Here is a 21,503-nt window from a genome sequence, read left to right as displayed (position 1 = left end):
TCCTTTGTGGATTGTAAGATGTGCTTATTCTACACCTGAACCCTCTCCAAGGTGACATGAAGTAAAGGTAAAGGTAAAGGGACCCCTGACCATTAGGTCCAGTCGTGGCCGACTCTGGGGTTGCGGCGCTCATCTCGCTTTATTGGCCGAGGGAGCCGGCGTACAGCTTGCGGGTCATGTGGCCAGCATGACTAAGCCGCTTCTGGCGAACCAGAGCAGCGCACGGAAACGCCGTTTACCTTCCCGCCGGAGCGGTACCTATTTATCTACTTGCACTTTGACGTGCTTTCGAACTGCTAGGTTGGCAGGAGCTGGGACTGAGCAACGGGAGCTCACCCCGTCGTGGGGATTCGAACCGCTGACCTTCTGATCAGCAAGTCCTAGGCTCTGTGGTTTAACCCACAGCGCCACCCACGTCCCATACATGAAGTAGCATCATCTTTATACAAATATATACCTCTCCCCTCAAAAGTGTTACCACAAAAATACCATTTTGATTTCAACGCTTGCTTAATAACCTGTAATTTCTGAGCGCTGTGGCTTTGCAATGTTCAGACATGTACATCTCATTCTTGTAAATAAAAGCCTTAATCAAATTTCTGTCTGGCTTTGATCACTATTTGGATAATTTATCTAAAAGAACCTGTGTAACAGAATCCATTTATTTGAGCAGCTTGCAGTCCCTTCTGTTAGAATACGCAGCACGGTGATTTGGCAGCGGCTGTTTTGACATCAGCTCTACATGATAAGAATGTGTAGATTTCAAAACCGCAAGTATTTTCAGAAGACTATTTCCGTGTAATGATACAGTGTCTAAAAGTCCTGATAGGTTTGGACAAGCATCTCAGTTCTTCCTCTGGCAAGGAGTTGCCCATGTATGCAAACCCAAGCCTCAAATAAATTGTTGTGGTCTCGTTGCCAACTTCTGATTTCAGAAATTCTGAAACTGGGCAAGACCAGGGGGCAGAATCAGTGAAATTCAGCACGAGAGAAGCCAGTAGCGAAAAAACAAACTCGTTATATTTGCCTCTTTACCAGAGATCAAACCTTACAGAATCCCAGGTAGTTTCCTTATAGAATTTCAGATTTTTGGGAGAAACATAACCGTTTGCTACGAAGACCCTTTCCCAACTCCATCCGAAAGGAATCTTGCTCACCTACTTGTTCACAAGTAGATCTTTATCCTAGATTCAGAAACTGGGCAAGCCCACCTGCAGATTTGCCCTTTTCTGCTAACCCAGGATTTAAATTTGTTGCTTTAAAGTGTTCTCTGTTGTGGCTAAGGGGTGGGGGGACTTAGTACTGCTCAATCCCACAGGGCGTCCTTGCTCTGAAGTGAAGGCACAAGACAGGTGTTGATCATCAGGTGAGCTGCACACAGGTGAGCTGCATGCAAGCTGCCGGCCAGCCCTGTGGAGCCTCCTTTTATTGAGACAAATATGCAAACCAGGCAGATACATTTTGGGCTATGGCCTTTACACATCTTCCGGTCCCGAGATCGTGGGATGGTGCAAAGTTATTTTGGCAGCTGTTTCCACCGCGTCATTTTCCCCTTGCACAGTGTATGACGAAGGAGACAAAAGGTCTCAGAGACAAAGGTTACATACAGGACACCGCAGACTACTGAGACTGCAAAAGGTCAGACAGAGGGAACAATGTTCAGACAGCTGTGGCTTTGTCTGTGAGGGGTGTGTGTGCTCCGCACCCCAAGGTCATGTGTGCAGGCAGGCTGAGGCTGCCTGCTGGTGGGGAGTGTGCTCCCTCTGGACCCCACTGCCCACTCCGCGATCATCCCTACATCGCTCTGTTGTGTGTCTCTTTTCCTTCACTTCTCTTCCGAGGAGTCCTCACTTTGGAATCTGCCATTCCACAAGGGCATTCCAAAGACGGATTTGCCATTCCAATGACGGGCATGTCTGTTAAAGGGAACGAAAGCGCGATAGAAAGTGGGCTGTCTGGGTAGGTAAAAAGGCCTCCAATATATCAGCCGAGGTGCGGCGGCCGCCGCCACAATACGGTGAGTATTCACCTTCCTGGTTTTTGGGGTTGTGGTTCTTGCTTTGGTGGTCGGCGATGTTGGTGTTGTTAAGGGGAAAATTTGGCAGTCGGTTTCCTCCCTCTCCAGCCTGCTGAGCCGCGGCACACCAAAGGCCCTGGACCGTTTTGTCAACCCTGTTGCAAATGGAGTTAGTTAGGAAAGTCTGATCCTATTTGATTATATAGGAACATTTCTTGCAGATTGAGCCAACAACAGACAGACAGACAGACAGATAGATAGATGATAGATAGATAGATAGATAGATAGATAGATATAGATGATAGAAAGATATCAATAATATTATATATTATAATATATATATATACATGCAGTGGTACCTCGGGTTAAGTACTTAATTCGTTCCGGAGGTCCATTCTTAACCTGAAACTGTTCTTAACCTGAAGCACCACTTTAGCTAATTGGGCCTCCTGCTGCTGCCACGCCGCCGGAGCACATTTTCTGTTCTCAACCTGAAGCAAAGTTCTTAACCCGAGGTTAGCGGAATGTGTAAACTGAAGCGTATGCAACCTGAGGTACCACTGGAAAAGGTAAAGGGACCCCTGACCGTTAGGTCCAGTCACAGATGACTCTGGGGTTGCAGTGCTCTTCTTGCTTTACTGGCCGAGGGAGCTGGCGGACAGCTTCCGGGTCATGTGGCCAGCATGACTAAGCCGCTTCTGGTGAACCAGAGCAGCGCACGGAAACACCATTTACCTTCCCACCAGAGCATTACCTATTTATCTACTTGGACTTTGACGTGCTTTTGAACTGCTAGGTTGGCAGGAGCAGGGACCGAGCACAAGCCCTAGGACCTTGTTAAGGCCTTCCTGCACAACTAGGGAGGAGTGGTTTAGGTCAGGCGCCAAATCGTTGCACATGGTGCCTGCATTTTAATAGTAACATAATCATATTTATATTGCACTTCAGAGCGATGCAAGAATTTCATATATGCTTTTGCTTACAACAAGGCAGGGATAGAGATCATCGGATCCATCTTCCCCATCTATCATGGCCAGTGGTCAGGGATGATGGGAGCTGTAGTCCAAAACCAGCTTCTCCATCCCTGTTGAAAGGCAAGCCAACATCCATGTGCCCCTGCTGGAGTTTGCAAGGAGGCTGAGGGATAGCGGCTTGTCTAACGCCACCTGGATGATGTTAAGGAAGAAGTGAGGCTTAGGGTGGAAGCTCCTTTTTGTTGCCCTTGAAGGCTGTGCTTCCATTTCAGGGGTGTCTTATTCCAAACCCTCAAAGCACACCTTTTTGTGACAGGAAAGGTGCTCTAATCCCCCAGAGAGTGCATTTACGTCCACTGTCTCTTGTTCCAAATTGGATGTGTGCTCACATCCTTGAGATAATGGGATTTCACTCTTTGTATGGAGATCTTTAATATATATATGATATTTATGATCCAGTCCAGTTATATGGAAAATAACTCCCATTTATTTAAATTTAATTGTGATGCACGTGTGTTAGATGTAGAATTTTACCAGATACAGTGGTACCTCGAATTACATACGCTCCAGGATACAGATTCCACTAACCCAGAAATAGTACCTCAGGTTAAGAACTTTGTTTCAGGATGAGAACAGAAATCGTGCTCCGGTGACGCGGCAGCAGCAGGAGGCCCCATTAGCTAAAGTGGTGCTTCAGGTTAAGAACGGACCTCCGGAACGAATTAAGTACTTAACCCGAGGTACCACTGCACCTGAAACCTGAAACTGTATGTAACATTCTAGAGTAGACTTAGCCTGTGCAGTCTGTAGGGTAAAGGTAAAGGTAAAGGGACCCCTGACCATTAGGTCCAGTCATGACCGACTCTGGGGTTGCGGTGCTCATCTTGCTTTATTGGCCGAGGGAGCCGGTGTACAGCTTCCGGGTCATGTGGCCAGCATGACTAAGCCGCTTCTGGCAAACCAGAGCAGTGCATTGAAAACGCCGTTTACCTTCCCACTGGAGCAGTACCTATTTATCTACTTGCACTTTTTGGTGTGCTTTCGAACTGCTAGGTTGGCAGGAGCAGGGACCGAGCAATGGGAGCTCACCCCGTCACGGGGATTCGAACCGCCGACCTTCTGATCGGCAAGCCCTAGGCTCTGTGGTTTAATCCATAGCGCCACTCGCGTCCCTCATAGTCTGTAGGGTAGACTTAGCCTATAAATTTCCCCGAAGCCCTTGTTGTTGGCCTGTAAAGGACATCCACACGTTTTCCTTATTTCATTCTCATACTTACTTCTTGGGCCACATCCCACTGGGAACTCAGTATTGTCAATGCGCTCATCATCTGCCGTGGGCAGCTCAACAGTGACATCCTGGTTTTCTTCACCAGAGAAATGACTTGAATATTTCCCTAGAAAGATTAGAGCCTAAACTAGTTTACTGTGCCAGGAAAAGCACGCAGACACCATGACGTGCCCATTTTGCCAGTGCATTTAGCCTCAGACTCTACAACAGGGGTCAGCAAACTTTTTCAGCAGGGGGCCGGTCCACTGTCTACTCATGTAAAAACACCAGGCAGGCCCCACAAATAACCCAGAGATACATTTTAAATAAAAGGACACATTCTGATGTAAAAACACGCTGATTCCCAGACCATCCGTGGGCCGGATTTAGAAGGCGATTGGGCCGGATCTGGCCCCCGGGCCTTAGTTTGCCTACCCATGCTTCTACAAGGAGTAAGAGGTGCCTGCTTCTCAGTCATACACAGTGGTGCAATGAGTCAGGAATTGTGCCATCCCAGTATTTTGCCCCCCAGCAGGAGCAGAAATTAGATTTATCTGCAAGAGTGTTGTAAGCATGGGGCAAAGAGGACAGACCTGGGCTGTGACACGATACTTTCCTTTTTTTAGGTAGGCTAGGCTCAGACAGTAGCTAGCTGATGGATGTCGACTTACCGTATTTTTCGCCCTATAGGACGCACCAGCCCGTAGGACGCACCTAGTTTTCAGGGGGGGAAATCAAGGGAAAAAATATGATTTCCACCCCGCAGCTCTGGGAGCAGCGGACAGGCTGCACGCAGCCTGTGCGCTACTCCAAGACCTTCTCCCTGCTTTTGCGGGAGGTGGCGGAATTCCCCCACCTCCCGCAAAAGCCCACAGGAGCCGCACGCGACTCCTGCGGGCTTTTCGACCAGGAGGGAGAAGGGACTGAAATGGCCAGTCCGTCCCTTCTCCCTCCTTGGGGAAAAGCCCCCAAGAGCTGCGCGCTCTTTAAAGGCTGCGCGACTCTTGCCGGCTTTTCTGCGAGGTGGGGGAATTCCCCCACCTTGTAGAAAAGCCAGCAGAAGCTACACAGCCGCTTTAAAGAGCGCCCGGCTTTTGCCTGCTTTTGCGGGAGGTGGGGGAATTCCCCCATCTCCCGCAAAAGCCCACAGGAGGGAGAAGGGACGGACTCCGCCAGTCCATCCCTTCTCCCTCCTTGGGGAAAAGCCTGCTTTCCCCACCGCCAGACTCCAAGCCGGGTTGGAGAGTAGCAGGAAGGCTTCGTGCGCCTTCCCACTGCCCTCCATCCTCTGGGGCTGGCGATGGGGGAAGCGCTGCTTTCCCCCACCGCCAGCCTCAAAGAGCAGACTCTCCTGGCTGCAGCAGAAGCAACACGAAGCCTCCGGAGCGCAGGCTTCGGAGGCTTCGCGTTGCTATTGCTGAAGCCAAGGAGCCTGCATTCGCCCCATAAGACGCACACACATTTCCCCTTCATTTTTGGAGGGGGAAAAGTGCGTCTTATAGGGCGAAAAATACGGTACATTATGGATGTACAGTATGTTCTGTATTATTTTATGAATACTATTGCTACGTGTTTGCCCTGGCCTTTTGCTGGAACAATAAGCTTAGGAACTGAACTGAACATAATAACACTGTATTCATGCATTTACAAATTCTCTATAGCAGTCTGGCTGTTGACTCTCTTCAGGGTAAGGGCTGTCACCAGAAGCGGCTGACTTGCAAAATTTACCACACGCAGAAGCATGTGCATAGCTGCGGGGGGGGGGCAGTGAGGGGCATCTACTCCCCCCCCCAAATCAATAAAAATCAATAGGTAACAGGTTCTGCCCCCCCTCCAAAAATCCTGGTTACACCCATGTGTTTTTGGTGCTCTCTGATTAAGAACTGAGCTATGCCAGGAGCAATTAGGTGTCTAGCCTGCATGGAATTGCGGTGGACGCACTAATCCAGTGGTTCTCAACTTGTGGGCCCCCAGTTGTTGTTGGACTACAACTCCCATCATCCCTGAGCTCTGGCCTTGCTAGCGAGGGGTGATGGGAGTTGTAGTTCAACAACATCTGGGGACCCACCGGTTGAGAAAGGCTGCTCTAATCCCTTCATCCCGGTATTTCAAAGGGAAGATGTGTCTTGTGATCACATTGTCCATTCTGCTACAGCGTTTTCATAGAAGATGGTACATTACAGAATATAGCTTTCGGGCAAAGCTCTCCAAAGCTACCAACATTTCTATAGTGCTTCAGTATCTGTTTTCTTCGTGGAATTTGTATTTAAGTCGCTCAGCTACACTGTATGCTAAACACAGACTCCTGATGCCGCAGTAGTTGGGTATAACCTGCTATTTACCAGTCCACGGAAGTAACACTCAATTATAATTATGTGGATAAAAAGTATGTGCCAAAAACTAGAAAGAAAGATGTTAAGAGCATTTAAAATTTACTTCCTTGAAGCAAGCTCACTTCAAATGCATGAAATAATGTGGATTTGCCTGAATCAGCGAAGCACACCAATTTTGTTGTTTGAAACTTTGCAGAATGAATTTTGACGCACAGATTGTAAATACCTGGGAAACAAACAGCCTTTAAGAAACATAATAGGCTGATTATGAACAGCACCTGTAGCTGCTCTGAGGGTGACCAGGTGACAACAGAAACACCCAAATTCATGCATCCACCAGTAAACTGCTAAACTGAGTAAACTGAGGCATGAGGTAAATTGCATGGATGACTTTTGGCTGCAAGCTGTATTAAGTTTTTTGCACTGCTCGTTTTAACTGTTGTCTGCAATATGTTACTGTACTGCTTTAAATTGCTTTTATGTGATTTTATTATCACGAAATGCACTGGGCTCCCTTTGGGCAGGAAGGGTGGGTTATACATTTGAAATACTGTGGTAAATAAATAGTATACACATGTTATGTAAATACCAGCTGTGAGGAAGCCTGAGCAGCCTTAGGACTAGAGGGGTGGGGAAGGGGGATAAAAACCATCTTTCCCAGGCTGCTATTTCCAGTTTTGGGCAAGTCTCCACTGGTACCGATGGGAGCTGCTATAAAAATTCAGGTAGTTTTGGGGGGCCAGTTTTTGTCAGGGTCATGGCAAGGGCAATAAGTTAAGCATTCCCACCTTGTGGAGCCCAGAGATTGTCTCGGCTTCTCCATTAGCTGCTAATTTATATAACCCCCAAAATGCATGTCAATTGCATTCAGACAATGAACACTTCATCAAGTTTTGCTCTTGGTCCCAGACTCATATGCCATTTTGTGCAGCTATCTATGTCCCACTGTCATTTCTTGAGATCCATTGCAAACATCTATTTCCATAATAAGCATATGAAAAGCCAGTGTAACACAGTGTCCAATAACAAACTTAGTTGGTCTCTAAGGTGCTACTGGAAGGATTTTTTTTAATATTTTTTTTTTGACTATGGCAGACCAACACGGCTACCTACCTGTAACTACTGATATTTGACTGTTTAATATCTGGAAAGAAATGGAGGCAGTGAGAGATTTTACTTTCTTGGGCTCCATGATCACTGCAGATGGTGACAGCAGCCACGAAATTAAAAGACGCCTGCTTCTTGGGAGAAAAGCAATGACAAACCTAGACAGCATCTTAAAAAGCAGAGACAACACCTTGCCAGCAACAGACCGTATAGTTAAAGCTATGGTTTTTCCAGTAGTGATGTATGGAAGTGAGAGCTGGACCATAACAACATTTGCTGTACAGCTGTCCCTCATGCATCACTGTACACACATACGCTCTTGAATTCTGAACTGCAACTGAAAAAATATCACAAACCACAGAAGACTTACCTTCCACAATGGACAGAGCTATCCAGAAAGTCAACCACCTGCAGGAGAAGCCACCGGTTTGCTTGAGAGACATTTTCTACGCTCTGAGCATCTCAGCAACCCTGCCTTTAAGAAGAGGGGATGAGTCAGGGCCTGGCACAGCTCTGTGCTGGATTAGTTTGCAAAGTTTGCAAAGTGGACCACAAGGTAAAGAGCGCTGCCTTCCTGCTTTGAATCAGAGTCTTAAAGAGCAACCCCACCCCACCAGTTTTGTCTGGATAGAAATTTTTTTTTGAAGCGTGTTCCAGGAGCAATGTTTACATTTATTGAATACCTCTGTTTTCACCTTGGTAACAGAGAATGGGACGCTCTACAGAAAGAGGGCAAATGGCTGACAGCTTAATTTGAGGCTCCACCAGCCAGTTACAGTTTAGGTCAAGGGGAGTCTGTAACCTGGGGCAGCAAGTTTCCTCAACTCCATTCAGGAGGCGCCTGCCCCGTGGAATGCCTTCCCATCAGATGTGAAGAAATAAAAATCTACCGTATTTTTCACTCTATAAGATGCACCAGACCACAAGACGCACCTAATTTTTGGAGGAGGAAAACAAGAAAAAAAATATTCTGCATCTCAGAAGCCAGAACAGCAAGAGGGATCGCTGCGCAATGAAAGCACACTTTCCCCTTACTTTTTAGAAGGGAAAAAGTGAGTCTTATAGAGCAAAAAATACAGTACTTGACATCTGAAGGCAGGCCTGTACAGGGAAGTTTTTAATGTTTGTGGGTTTTTTGTGTTTTAATACATACCCAACTCCCTCAACCATTTCTCATAAGCCTTGGTTTCCAGACCCTTAATCCTCTTGATGGACCTGTTCCATATCTGCTATCGGGTCCCCGGAGCACAGATTCACACAAACGACCTTGCAGGATACAACAGGGTTTATTTGAAATGCATATGCATAGCAAAGGTGCAGCGCAATAAGCTCGCAATCTGCTCTCTCAGTTCTGAGCATGCCAGCTTTTTATACATTTTCAGAATACAATACCACCTGATTTCTTGTAAACCACCTGATTCCTGGGAAATCGAAAATTATAGTAAGTTTCTATGTCCTTACATGGGCATTGCCCCCCTCCTTCCTGCAATGGCCCCACCAGCTCCACCACGCCATGTGGATTCCTGAGTCCTCCTTATCTCTTTACAACCTTGAATAAACATTTGAGAGGCCCCTCCATGCCAGCATTGGCTGTTAGGTTGTGGGTGAACATATCAGACAACGTAGAGATTCTTCAGACAACTCTTGTTTATTCACAGGCCCAGAACAGAACTGAACTGAAGGGTTCAGCCAGCCTGCTTATATAAAGCTCCAGTACAGCGTAACTGTAACAACTTTCTAAAACTATCCAATCACTGAACGTTACTTTCGATCCCTAATTTGCATAACTATCTACAGTATCCCCCTGCTGGCCCAGGGTGAGAACTTCAGTACATAACATTGGCAATGCCAGCGGACCTCTCCTTTCTCAGAAAGGCCGTTGGGGGGGGGGGGTTCCTTATGGCCCTTCAATCTTTGTCACCCTCCTCTGCACACACACACCAGTTTCTCAATATCCTCCTTAAATTGTTTACCCAGAAGTATGCACCTCTGTATTTAATGAGCCTGCACCCAGGCAAGCAGGCACCCAGGATTGTGTCTAAAATACTGTGCAACTCTTTCCCCCCAAAAAAATTTATTTATTTTATAACACAAATAAACAACATAAACAGAAAAACAAACAATACAAACAAATTCTTGTCTTATCCTTATTTCTTCTAAACATTGTTAGGTGGGCTTCCCCAAGTCCCCCGTATCTGATTTTCATTTTACCTCATCTTTAGCAGTTTACATATAACATAATTTTTAACCATTTTTTTTTATCACACTTACTTTTACCATAAAAAATCTTCACAAGTTATCCCTTACAAATAATACAGTTTTAAAATACACTATCTTCTACTTCTAACCCTACAGCCTATATCCACTTCCAAAGCTATTCTAAGATTTAAATATTAACATATTTTTTTCAAGTATTCTTTAAACTTCTTCCAATCTTCTTCCACCTCTTCTCACTGGTCTCAGAGTCTCTCAGTCAGTTCGGAAAGTTCCATATAGTCCATCATCTTCATCTGCCATTCTTAAAAATACTGTGCAACTCTTATTTGGACTAATCTCAAAATGGTATGTATGTAGTGATGTATGGAAGTGAGAGCTGGACCATAAAGAAGGCTGATCGCCGAAGAATTGATGCTTTTGAAATATGGTGCTGGAGGAGACTCTTGAGAGTCCCATGGACTGGAAGAAGATCAAACCTCTCCATTCTTAAGGAAATCAGCCCTGAGTGGTCACTGGAAGGACAGATCCTGAAGCTGAGACTCCAATACTTTGGCCACCTCATGAGAAGAGAAGACTCCCTGGAAAAGACCCTGATGTTGGGAAAGATGGAGGGCACAAGGAGAAGGGGTTGACAGAGGACGAGATGGTTGGACAGTGTTCTCAAAGCTACCAACATGAGTTTGACCAAACTGCGGGAGGCAGTGGAAGACAGAAGTGCCTGGCGTGCTCTGGTCCATGGGGTCACGAAGAGTCGAACCCAACTAAACGACTCAACAACAGCAACAACAAAATGGCAGGTGGCCTGTGTTTCTGGAATCTACTGCTAGTGTTCCATGGAACTGTTTTCCTCCATACATGCTTGGGTGCAGATGATGCCTGTATATGGTATATAGATAAATGAAAAGAACAAATGGATGAATACTTTCCATCATTTTCTCTTTGAGTAAAACCAAGCAGGAAGTTGTTGCCGAAACAGAGGCTTTTAATTCCTTTTTGCTGCGACTAAATTGTGCTTCAGTCCTGATGGCTTAGTAGTATGCCATTTCTTAATTCCCCAGGTGCCCTGACTGAGAAACTGAGGAAACACTGGCCAGCAATGACTCACATGCCGTCTAGTAGTTAAAAGCTCAAACCTATGAATGATACATGATGAGCGTTATTTTCCACCACAGTGCTGGTACCTAATGCATTAAAGGATGGTTGCAGAGATCTAGTATGATGGCTGCTAGAAATTTAGGTACAGGACAGGAAATTTTGCCAGTTCCCCCTTTTTAAAATCGGTCTAGACACACAAAATATAAAAAACAGGAACAGTAAACACAGAATCACGATGGATGAGGTAAAAAACTGGAGCCTGTTCAGTGATTCTTAACAAGGTATGTAGTTGTTACTACATTCCATCTTTTAAAAATGTTCATTACAGGTAGCACAATGGCAGCAAATACCAAATAATACTGAGGAGGAGATCTTTAACCTAGGACATCTGTTTTTCCTTGGATTTCGGTTGATCCAGATTTGTGTTTGCGCTCAGATAAAGAAAGCTCACAAGCCACTATCTGAGATTTTGAGCCATTTCTCCTCCTTCTGTAAACACAGAGATAGGCAAGGTGGCTCACTGTTACTCCGGCTTGGGGTGGCAATGTGTGGCAAAGCATTTGTCCGTAGTTTAAAGGTGCTGGGAATTGTAGTTCCGGGAGGGGTAAACTATAGCTCCCATGATTCAGGGTGGGGGCGTACACAGTCTCTGCCTGTCCATTTCCATTCACTCTCTGGTGCATGGTCAATGGGCAGCCTTCCCCTCAAAGTCCAGGTGCATAGCGGTACCCAAGGCCAAATACGTTAATTTGGCACCTGAGGCCGACAAACCTACAAGCACTTCTCCCCTTCCCCAGGTACAACAATAATGAATTAAATAACAACCCTTTTATGAGACCCAAATTCAACTCCCCAAGGCAGCCACCTCACCTTGCCTTGGGTTTGTGAGGCTAGACCTCTCTCTCACTCTTTGACCTTAAACCAAATAATAATAATAATAATAATAATAATATTTATATCCCGTCCTCCCCAGCCAAAGCCGGGCTCAGAGCGGCTAACAACAGTAAAATAATACAATATTCTAAAATTAGTTCAAATCAGATTAATGGCAACCATTGGGCTAGAGTTCTGTGAAGATTGCCAAAGGAGGGGGTCAGACTGTGCCCTGGCCAAAGGCCTGGGGGAACAGCTCCATCTTGCAGGCCCTGCAGAAAGATGTCAAGTCCTGCAGGGCCCTAGTCTCTTGTGACAGAGCGTTCCACGAGATCGGGGCCACAGCCAAAAAGGCCCTGGCTCTGGTTGAGTGCAGCCTAACCTCCCTGTGGCCCAGGATCTCCAAGATGTTTAGGTCCTCCATTGGACATACTAGGAGAGGCGATCCCGTAGTCACGAGGATCCTAGACCGTATAGGGCTTTAAAGGTTAAAACCAGCACCTTAAACCTGATCCTGTACTCCACTGGGAGCCAGTGCAGCTGGTATAGCACCGGGTGAATGTGATCTCGCAGCAAAGACCCCGTAAGGAGTCTCGCTGCGGCATTCTGCACCCGCTGGAGTTTCTGGGTCAGTCTCAAGGGCAGCCCCACGTAGAGCGAGTTACAATAATCCAGTCTGGAGGTGACCGTCACGTGGATCACAGTGGCTAGGTCAGTGGCTATTTCATCTTCTCAAGCCCCCTGTATACTGCTAACTTTCCTGTTTGATTCCACATTAATAAGGCCATATGGACAATTTAACATTCACAAGTTGCCTGGTGCAGATGATATCCACCTGAGAGTCCTTAAAGAACTCAAATGTGAATTGCTGATCTTCTAGCAAAAACATATACAGTGGTACCTCGGGTTAAGTACTTAATTCGTTCCGGAGGTCCGTTCTTAACCTGAAACTGTTCTTAACCTGAAGCACCACTTTAGCTAATGGGGCCTCCCGCTGCCGCCGCACCGCCAGAGCACGATTTCTGTTCTCATCCAGAAGCAAAGTTCTTAACCTGAAGCACTATTTCTGGGTTAGCAGAGTCTGTAACCTGAAGTGTATGTAACCTGAAGCGTATGTAACCCGAGGTACCACTGTACTTTGTTCCTAACATCAGCCTCCATACCTGAGGGCTGAAAAGTGAGCAATGTGACACAATTTTTTTAAAAAGGGAACCAAGGGGATTCAGGTAAGTACAAAATAGCTAGCTTAACATCTGTTTGGAGAAAGCTTTATTAAAGATAAAACTACTAAGCATATAGAAGAACAGTTCTTGGTGAAGCAGAGTCCTGTCTCACTACCGTCTAGAGTTGTTTTTGTTTTGTTTTTTTAGACTATGATCAAACAGAGAGAGATGATCCAGTCAGCATTATATATTCAGACCTGTGGTTCTCAAAGGTTGTGGTGCGCCACACTGATGTGGCAGGAGAGGATGGCAATATGGCAGGAAGATTCAAGGATAATATATTTTGGGAATGATTCATGTTCTTATGTAGCTGCATTGTTTTATACTTTCTGGGTGTCCCATGATCATATTATAAAGTAGTTGTGTTCTATGCTACCTATAAATAAATAAATAGATAGATGAGAGAGAGAGAGAGAGAGAGAGAGAGAGAGAGAGAGAGAGAGAGAGAGAGAGAGAGGATAGACAGACAGATAATAGATATACAGGTGAAACTCGGAAAATTAGAATATCATGGAAAAATTCATTTATTTCAGTAATTCAACTTAAAAGGTGAAACTAATATATGAGATAGACTCATGACATGTAAAGCGAGATATATCAAGCCTTTATTTGTAATAATTGTGATGATCATGGTGTACAGCTGATGAAAACCCCAAATTAACAATCTCAGAAAATTAGAATATTAAATGAAATCAGCAAAACAAGGACTGCAAATAGAGGAATATTGGACCTCTGAGAAGTAGAAGCATGCATATGTACTCAGTACTTGGTTTGGGCCCCCTTTTGCATCAATTACTGTCTCAGTGTGGCGTGGCATGGATGCTATCAGCCTGTGGCACTGCTGAGGTGTTATGGAAGACCAGGATGCTTCAATAGCAGCCTTCAGCTCTTCTGCATTGCTTGGTCTCATGTCTCTCATCTTTCTCTTGGCAACGCCCCATAGATTCTCTATGGGGTTCAGGTCAGGCGAGTTTGCTGGCCAATCAGTCACAGTAATCCCATGGGCATTGAACCAGGTTTTGGTACTTTGGGTAGTGTGGGCAGGTGCCAAAGTCCTGCTGGACAATGAAGTCAGCATCCCCATAAAGCTCGTCTGCGGAAGGAAGCATGAAGTGCTCCAAAATCTCCTGGTAGACGGCTGCATTGACCCTGGACTCAATGAAGCACAGTGGACCAACACCAGCTGATGACATGGCTCCCCAAATCTCTTTTCTGATGAGAGCAGCTTTTGTATCTCATTTGGAAACGAAGGACCCAGAGTCTGGAGGAAGAATGGGGAGGCACACAATGCCATAATAATAATAGAATCATAGAATCATAGAGTTGGAAGAGACCACAAGGGCCATCGAGTCCAACCCCCTGGCAAGCAGGAAACACCATCAGAGCACTCCTGACATATGGTTGTCAAGCCTCTGCTTAAAGACCTCCAAAGAAGGAGACTCTACCACACTCCTTGGCAGCAAATTCCACTGTCGAACAGCTCTTACTGTCAGGAAGTTCTTCCTAATGTTTAGGTGGAATCTTCTTTCTTGTAGTTTGGATCCATTGCTCCGTGTCCGCTTCTCTGGAGCAGCAGAAAACAACCTTTCTCCCTCCTCTATGTGACATCCCTTTATATATTTGAACATGGCTATCATATCACCCCTTAACCTCCTCTTCTCCAGGCTAAACATGCCCAGCTCCCTTAGCCGTTCCTCATAAGGCATCATTTCCAGGCCTTTGACCATTTTGGTTGCCCTCCTCTGGAGACGTTCCAGTTTGTCAGTGTCCTTCTTGAACTGTGGTGCCCAGAACTGGACACAGTACTCCAGGTGAGGTCTGACCAGAGCAGAATACAGTGGCACTTGAATACAGATGCTTGAAGTCCAGTGTGAAGTATCCACAGTCTGTGTTGATTTGGGGAGCCATGTCATCAGCTGGTGTTGGTCCACTGTGGGCTTTTCATCAGCTGTACTCCATGATCATCACAATTATAACAAATAAAGGCTTGACATATCTCGCTTTGCATGTCATGAGTATCTCATATATTAGTTTCACCTTTTAAGTTGAATTATTGAAATAAATGACCTTTCCCACGATATTCTGATTTTCCGAGTTTCACCTGTAAATAAAGCAAGTAAGCCCACAAGCAATTCATTTCTTTCAAAGAGTCACTTGTGAACACAAATCTCCCTTTCCTGCCTCTGGCACATGATTTGCATTGTGCTACACCTGTAGTACCTCTCCGTTATCAGTTGGGGTTGCTCAAGCCATTGTACAAGGACTGCATGGTGTCCGGCTGTCCGTCTGACAAAATGCCTGCCTTCTCAGTGGAGCCGTCCCTGAGAATTAAGAAGGTCCCCAGTTCTGCTTAGTTACGTGTTTCATTGATACGTCAGCGAGTGGTGACTATTTCTGGAAAGCTCATAACCCTGTTCACATAAGCCTCAATCTTTACTGCCAGACAGCATGAGTGTACAGTGAGCATTGCAGCTTTAAGACTTTGTGCAAATCTCTGAAACTCCTGTGGTCTCCCATATGGTGTGTCAAAGCCCACCCCCTAAATAAGGCAGGGAAAATAAAGGGGGATAATTATAAACCACCTGAGATGGAAGATTTGGAGATTAGTTTTGTCTCAGCCGTCAGCTTAGGCTGTTCAGTCCAGTCACACCTAGGCTAGTCTCACAGCTAAGCATTCAGAGGTAGCTTTGCGGTTTTATTAACTAGTGTATTGTTGCTGTCGTTTTTCACTTATTCACTGTATTTCCCCTTCAGAGTTCCCAATATGGTGTATAAACATAAAGCACAAATAAGAAGATTGGATAAAAGAACACCAATCGCAATAAAATCGCTGAAACACAAAATATCAACTTAAGCTGAAAACTTATTCTGATAAGATATTCACATGTACCACCATTCAGCCAGTGTACACCAGGCCATAAAGAGACTTTCTAGCAATTGAATCACTTGATTAACCAGGGGAAGATGGTAAGGGGTGCCACAATAGAGAAGGCCCTGTTCCTCATTCTCACAGATTATATCTGTCAGACAGAGCATGGAACACATCTTCTCTGGCAGACCCAAAGTCTGCAGAGGGACAAAGGCTGTGTGCACTCTGGCTAACTCTGCACCCAGTGTGCTCCCACACTGGGAAGTAGCGTACGCATGACGTTAGCCCCGATCCATAGCTATCCTGCATCCTGTGGTAAAATACTATGCATCTCCCCTGAAACCAATCTGAATTGAGAAAAAGAATGGCCTAGCCAGCGATCTCTATCAGACAACATCTACACTTAACCAGATCCTTTGAAGGAAGCCATGCCAGTTAGTAATTTAAAACCAGTATCTGTTCTTAACATAAATAGGATCACTGTGTCGTGGTAGGACAAATTGCCCCTAGTGGATTTTGTCCCTTTAAAGGTAAAGGGACCCCTGACCATTAGGTCCAGTCATGGCCGACTCTGGGGTTGCGGTGCTCATCTCGCCGGCGTACAGCTTCCGGGTCATGTGGCCAGCATGACTAAGCCACTTCTGGCAAACCAGAGCAGCGCAGGGAAACACCATTTACCTTCCCGCCAGAGCGGTACCTATTTATCTACTTGCACTTTGATGTGCTTTCGAACTGTTAGGTTGGCAGGAGCAGGGACCGAGCAACAAGAGCTCATCCTGTTGCAGGGATTTGAACCGCCGACCTTCTGATCAGCAAGTCCTAGGCTCTGTGGTTTAACCCACAGCGCCACCCGCATCTGTTAAAACCTACTCAATGAGCTGAGTAAATGCTGCAGTTTTGCAGTTGTCCTGGGCTTCTATGGGCTCCACCTGCCGCAGAGACATTCTTTGTACCAGAAATGTAACTGCCTCTGGGGCAGTTAGAATCTCTTTCGGGGGCCTCCCAGTATTTTAATAATTTGCTGTCTGGAGTTCAACGGGAGGGCTGTAACCTGACATGGAAACAGCTGAAAAGCTATGTGCGCTATGTGCTATTTTCTAATGGCAGTTGTTGAGTTGTTCTGGCCCGTCCATGTAATCCTATTCCAAGGATGCTGCAATGTCTGGCAGATCATATTAGATCCAGTTCACCTGCTGCCATAAGGAGCGTGTGTGTATATTATGAACAATTTCAAGTTTCTTCCATGTGGAAGCACAGTGTTGAAAATTGCTTGCAGCTGAGCAGTACCTGTTGTCTTTGTCCATGGAGTTTACTTGGCAGGGATACTGGAGTGGCTTGCCGGTTCCTCCTCCAGGAGGAACCATTCTGAAGGAAATCAAGCCTGAGTGCTCACTGGAAGGACAGATCGTGAAGCTGAGGCTCCAATACTTTGGCCACCTCATGAGAAGAGAAGACTCCCTGGAAAAGACCCTGATGTTGGGAAAGATGGAGGGCACAAGGAGAAGGGGACAACAGAGGACGAGATGGTTGGACAGTGTCTTCGAAGCTACAGACATGAGTCTGACCAAACTGTGGGAGGCAGTGGAGGACAGAAGTGCCTGGCGTGCTCTGGTCCATGGGGTCACAAAGAGTCGGACACGACTAAACGACTAAACAACAAAGAGAAGTACCAGGCCTTGAGAGTGGTTTCTTCCATAGGTGAACTTCACAGAACATTTGTTATTAGAATCACAGAATTGTAGAGTTGGAAGGGACCCTGAAGTTCATCTCACCTACCACCCTGTAATGCAGGAATATGCAGCTGACCGATACAGGAGTTGAATCTGCAACCTTGGCGTTCTCCGCATCATGCTCTAACCAACTGAGCTATCCAAGGTATTACTGAATGAGTTCCGTATACTTTATGTAAGGATGTAGACTAGCAGTGGGACGCGGGTGGCACTGTGGTCTAAACCACTGAGCCTAGGACTTGCCGATCGGAAGGTTGGCGGTTCGAATCCCTGCGACGGGGTGAGCTCCCGTTGCTCGGTCCCTGCTCCTGCCAACCTAGCAGTTTGAAAGCACGTCAAAGTGCAAGTAGATAAATAGGTACTGCTCCAGCGGGAAGGTAAACAGTGTTTCTGTGCGCTGCTCTGGTTCGCCAGAAGCGGCTTAGTCATGCTGGCCACATGACTGTCCGCTGGCTCCCTCGGCCAATAAAGCGAGATGAGCGCCGCAACCCCAGAGTCGTCCGCGACTGGACCTAACGGTCAGGGGTCCCTTTACCTTTAGACTAGCAATAAGAAACAGTCCACATTCAGGTGGTAATTCAGTACTCACTGAAGAGAACAGTAACGTTGCCTTTTCTCAACAGCTTTATGCAAGTAAGGTGTATATAGGAGAGGGGCAGTACCTCTGGTGGGGGACTCCGACTCCTCCTTCTATCCACTTTTGGTCTCTATCCTGCACCCTCACCTGTGGCTCCTAGAAGCTGTTAGCATGTGATGGCGGCCACACCCTGGGAACGTCTTCAACTGGCCGGCTAAACCAGGTGAGGGCAGCTGATGGGTCTCAAACCCTTGGTGAGTTCAGGCAAAGACAGGCTCTGGCGAATTGAGCAGATGAGACCAATAGCGGGTCCAATGGTCAAGAAGGTGGTTTCTGCGCATGCTGTAGAGGGAAGTGAGGTGCGGATGGGGCTCGTCAACCAAGCAGCAGGAAGATTATATTGCTTTGTGGGATATACAGTGGTACCTTGGTTCTCAAACTTAATCCGTTCCGGAAGTCCGTTCCAAAACCAAAGCGTTCCAAAATCAAGGCGAGCTTTCCCATAGAAAGTAATGCAAAGCGGATTAATCCATTCCAGACTTTTAAAAACAACCCCTAAAACAGCAATTTAACATGAATTTTACTATCTAATGAGACCACTGATCCATAAAATTAGAGCAATAAACAATGTACCGCAGTCACACAATCAGTCAGTCAGTCAGTCAGTTGAACTGGGTTCCACACAGTCACAAAAACAAAACAAAAAAGAGCCACAAAAACGCAAAATAAATAGCAAAAACAGACAGACCCCAGTGTAACACTCAAAATGGAAGCGTAACACTCAAAACGGAGCATGCCCAGATTCTGAAAAAAAGTTTGCAAACCGGAAAACTTACTTCTGGGTTTGCAGTATTTGGGTATCAAGTTGTTTAAGTACCAAGGCGTCTGAGAACCAAGGTACCACTGTATACATCATGGGTAGGCAAACTAAGGCCCAGGGGCCGGATCCGGCCCAATCGCCTTCTAAATCCGGCCTGCAGATGGTCCAGGAATCAATGTACTGTACTATAAAATATTTTTTTTATATATAAAATATTTATTAGGGTTTTTTATAAAAGAAATACAAAGATAATAAACAGCATTGCTTTGTTTTAACAAAATTTCATAACTTCTTTGGACTTCCTCACGTCTCCCGCTCCCGCTTACATCGTTAATAATTTTTTTCAAGCAAATTATCATCTTATTTGCAAATTTATAACCACTCAATTCAATATAGTGTAACAATTCTCCAACAAATTTTTGTTTCTCTTAATCTCATTTATCATCAATTTCCGATCCAATTTAGTGATGGCCAATTATTTATAACCAAGCATCCTTATTAACATTCCTCTAAATCACAATATTTTTGTAGATAAATCTTAAATTTCTTCCAATCTTCTTCAATCCTTTCTTCTCCCAGGTCTCGAATTCTGCCAGTCATCTCCGCCAGTTGCATATAGTCCATCAGCTGCATCTGCCATTCTTCCAGTGTGGGTAGATCTTGAGTTTTCCAGTTCTTAGCGATGAGTATCCTTGCTGCCGTTGTTGCAACTGTACTATAAAATAAATAAAAGAGCATTGTAGAGGATAAAAATTAAAATGAACATTTTGTCTCACCTGCGCTGATGATAGTCATTGTTAGGATGGAGAGCTTTTATCCATTTCCTCAGTCACACAATCAATCAATCAATCAATCAATCAATCAATCAATCAATCAATATGTAGCTGAACTGGGATCCACACAGTCACAAAAACAAATTAGGTGAAAATGCCTCAAAACCGAAAACGCAAAATAAATAGCAAAAACAAAAGCACCAAATATAAGCTCCAAATATCACCTTAGAACACTGTAATCGGAAATGGAAGGCTTGAATTACAATGGGGGGACGCAAATTAGCAGCGCAACAGGAAACACAGGGGGACTCAAAATGGAGCATGTTTGGCTTCCGAAAAAAAGTTCGAAACACCTACTTCTGGTTTTGCAGCGTTGGGGTTCCAAGTTGTTCATGAACTAAGCTGTTTGAAAATCGAGGTACCACTGTACAGTGGTGCCCCGCAAGACGAATGCCTTGCAAGACGAAAAAACCACTAGACGAAAGGGTTTTCCGGTTTGGAGGCGCTTCGCAAGACGAATTTCCCTATGGGCTTGCTTCGCAAGACGAAAATGTCTTGCGAGTTTTTCCGACTCCCCCCCTTCCCCCCCTTTTTCTAAGCCGCTAAGTCGCTTATCCGCTTATCCGCTAAAAGCCGCTAAGCCGCTAATAGCGCTAATCCGCTAAGCCGCTAATGGGCTTGCTTCGCAAGACAAAAAAAACCGCTAGACGAAGAGACTCACGGAACGGATTCTTTCGTCTTGCGAGGCACCACTGTATTTGGGAAAAGAACAGGCTCAGGAGTAAAGCCTACACAAATCCGGAGGGGAATCCCTAGGACAGTAGAATGGTTCCTTGTATGCCTTTTCCTGGCAAATCTGGCAGCCAATCTGATGCCAGACATATTGCTCTGCTTTCCCTTGGACCCCATCAGTAAGGCTGAGAGGGGGATCTTATTGTTTGGGCAGCTCAAGACCTCCACACCCACTGCCCAAACTTTCACCCTGGAGAGGTCACTTTGGTGCTGCTAACACAGCAGTTTGACTTCACCCCTGAAGGCGCACTCCATTGTCTCTTGAGACAAACGGATGCCGACAACAAATACGCTAGCAATTAAATATGCCTTTGTGCATCTGTGTAGTCAGTCATAGCCAGTTTATTTATATACTGCGTATTCCACAAATAAATCTGTGCTCAAAGGGGGTCACTTAGATTTTGCTCTGAGAAAGAGGTGCTCTTCAATTCCTCGTCCCACCTTTGGGTGAAGCTGCTTCTGTCTGATACTTAAAGGTAAAGGTAAAGGGACCCCTGACCATTAGGTCCAGTCGTGGCCGACTCTGGGGTTGCGGCACTCATCTCGCTTTACTGGCTGAGGGAGCCGGCACGCAGCTTCCAGGTCATGTGGCCAGCATTCTGGCGAACCAGAGCAGCGCACGGAAACGCCGTTTACCTTCCCGCCGGAGCGGTACCTATTTATCTACTTGCACTTTGACGTGCTTTTGAACTGCTAGGTGGGCAGGAGCAGGGACTGAGCAACGGAAGCTCACCCTGTCGCAGGGATTCGAACCGCCGACCTTCTGATTGGCAAGTCCTAGGCTCTGTGGTTTAACCCACAGCGCCACCCGCGTCCCTGATACTTATCAACATATT

The 21,503-nt window shown here is 45.8% G+C and overlaps 1 protein-coding gene across 1 annotated transcript; it reads right to left on the bottom strand.

The window, feature by feature from the left end:
* Positions 1-1,243: 1,243 nt before the first annotated feature.
* On the bottom strand, positions 1,244-8,252 carry LOC309327212 (uncharacterized protein). Its single transcript, XM_081836385.1, has 4 exons — positions 8,069-8,252; positions 4,269-4,385; positions 1,799-2,172; positions 1,244-1,324 (listed from the first exon to the last, which is right to left on the bottom strand). The coding sequence occupies exons 1-3, from the start codon at positions 8,139-8,141 to the stop codon at positions 1,826-1,828; spliced, it is 537 nt and encodes a 178-aa protein (XP_081692511.1). The 5' UTR covers positions 8,142-8,252; the 3' UTR covers positions 1,244-1,324; positions 1,799-1,825.
* Between the last annotated feature and the right edge of the window lie 13,251 nt (positions 8,253-21,503).

Source organism: Podarcis erhardii (assembly GCF_964252035.2).
Source record: "Podarcis erhardii genome assembly, chromosome: 13".
Lineage (NCBI taxonomy): Eukaryota > Metazoa > Chordata > Lepidosauria > Squamata > Lacertidae > Podarcis > Podarcis erhardii.
The sequence above is the reverse complement of the archived record's forward strand: the minus strand, read 5'-3'. Positions and strand labels throughout refer to the sequence as shown.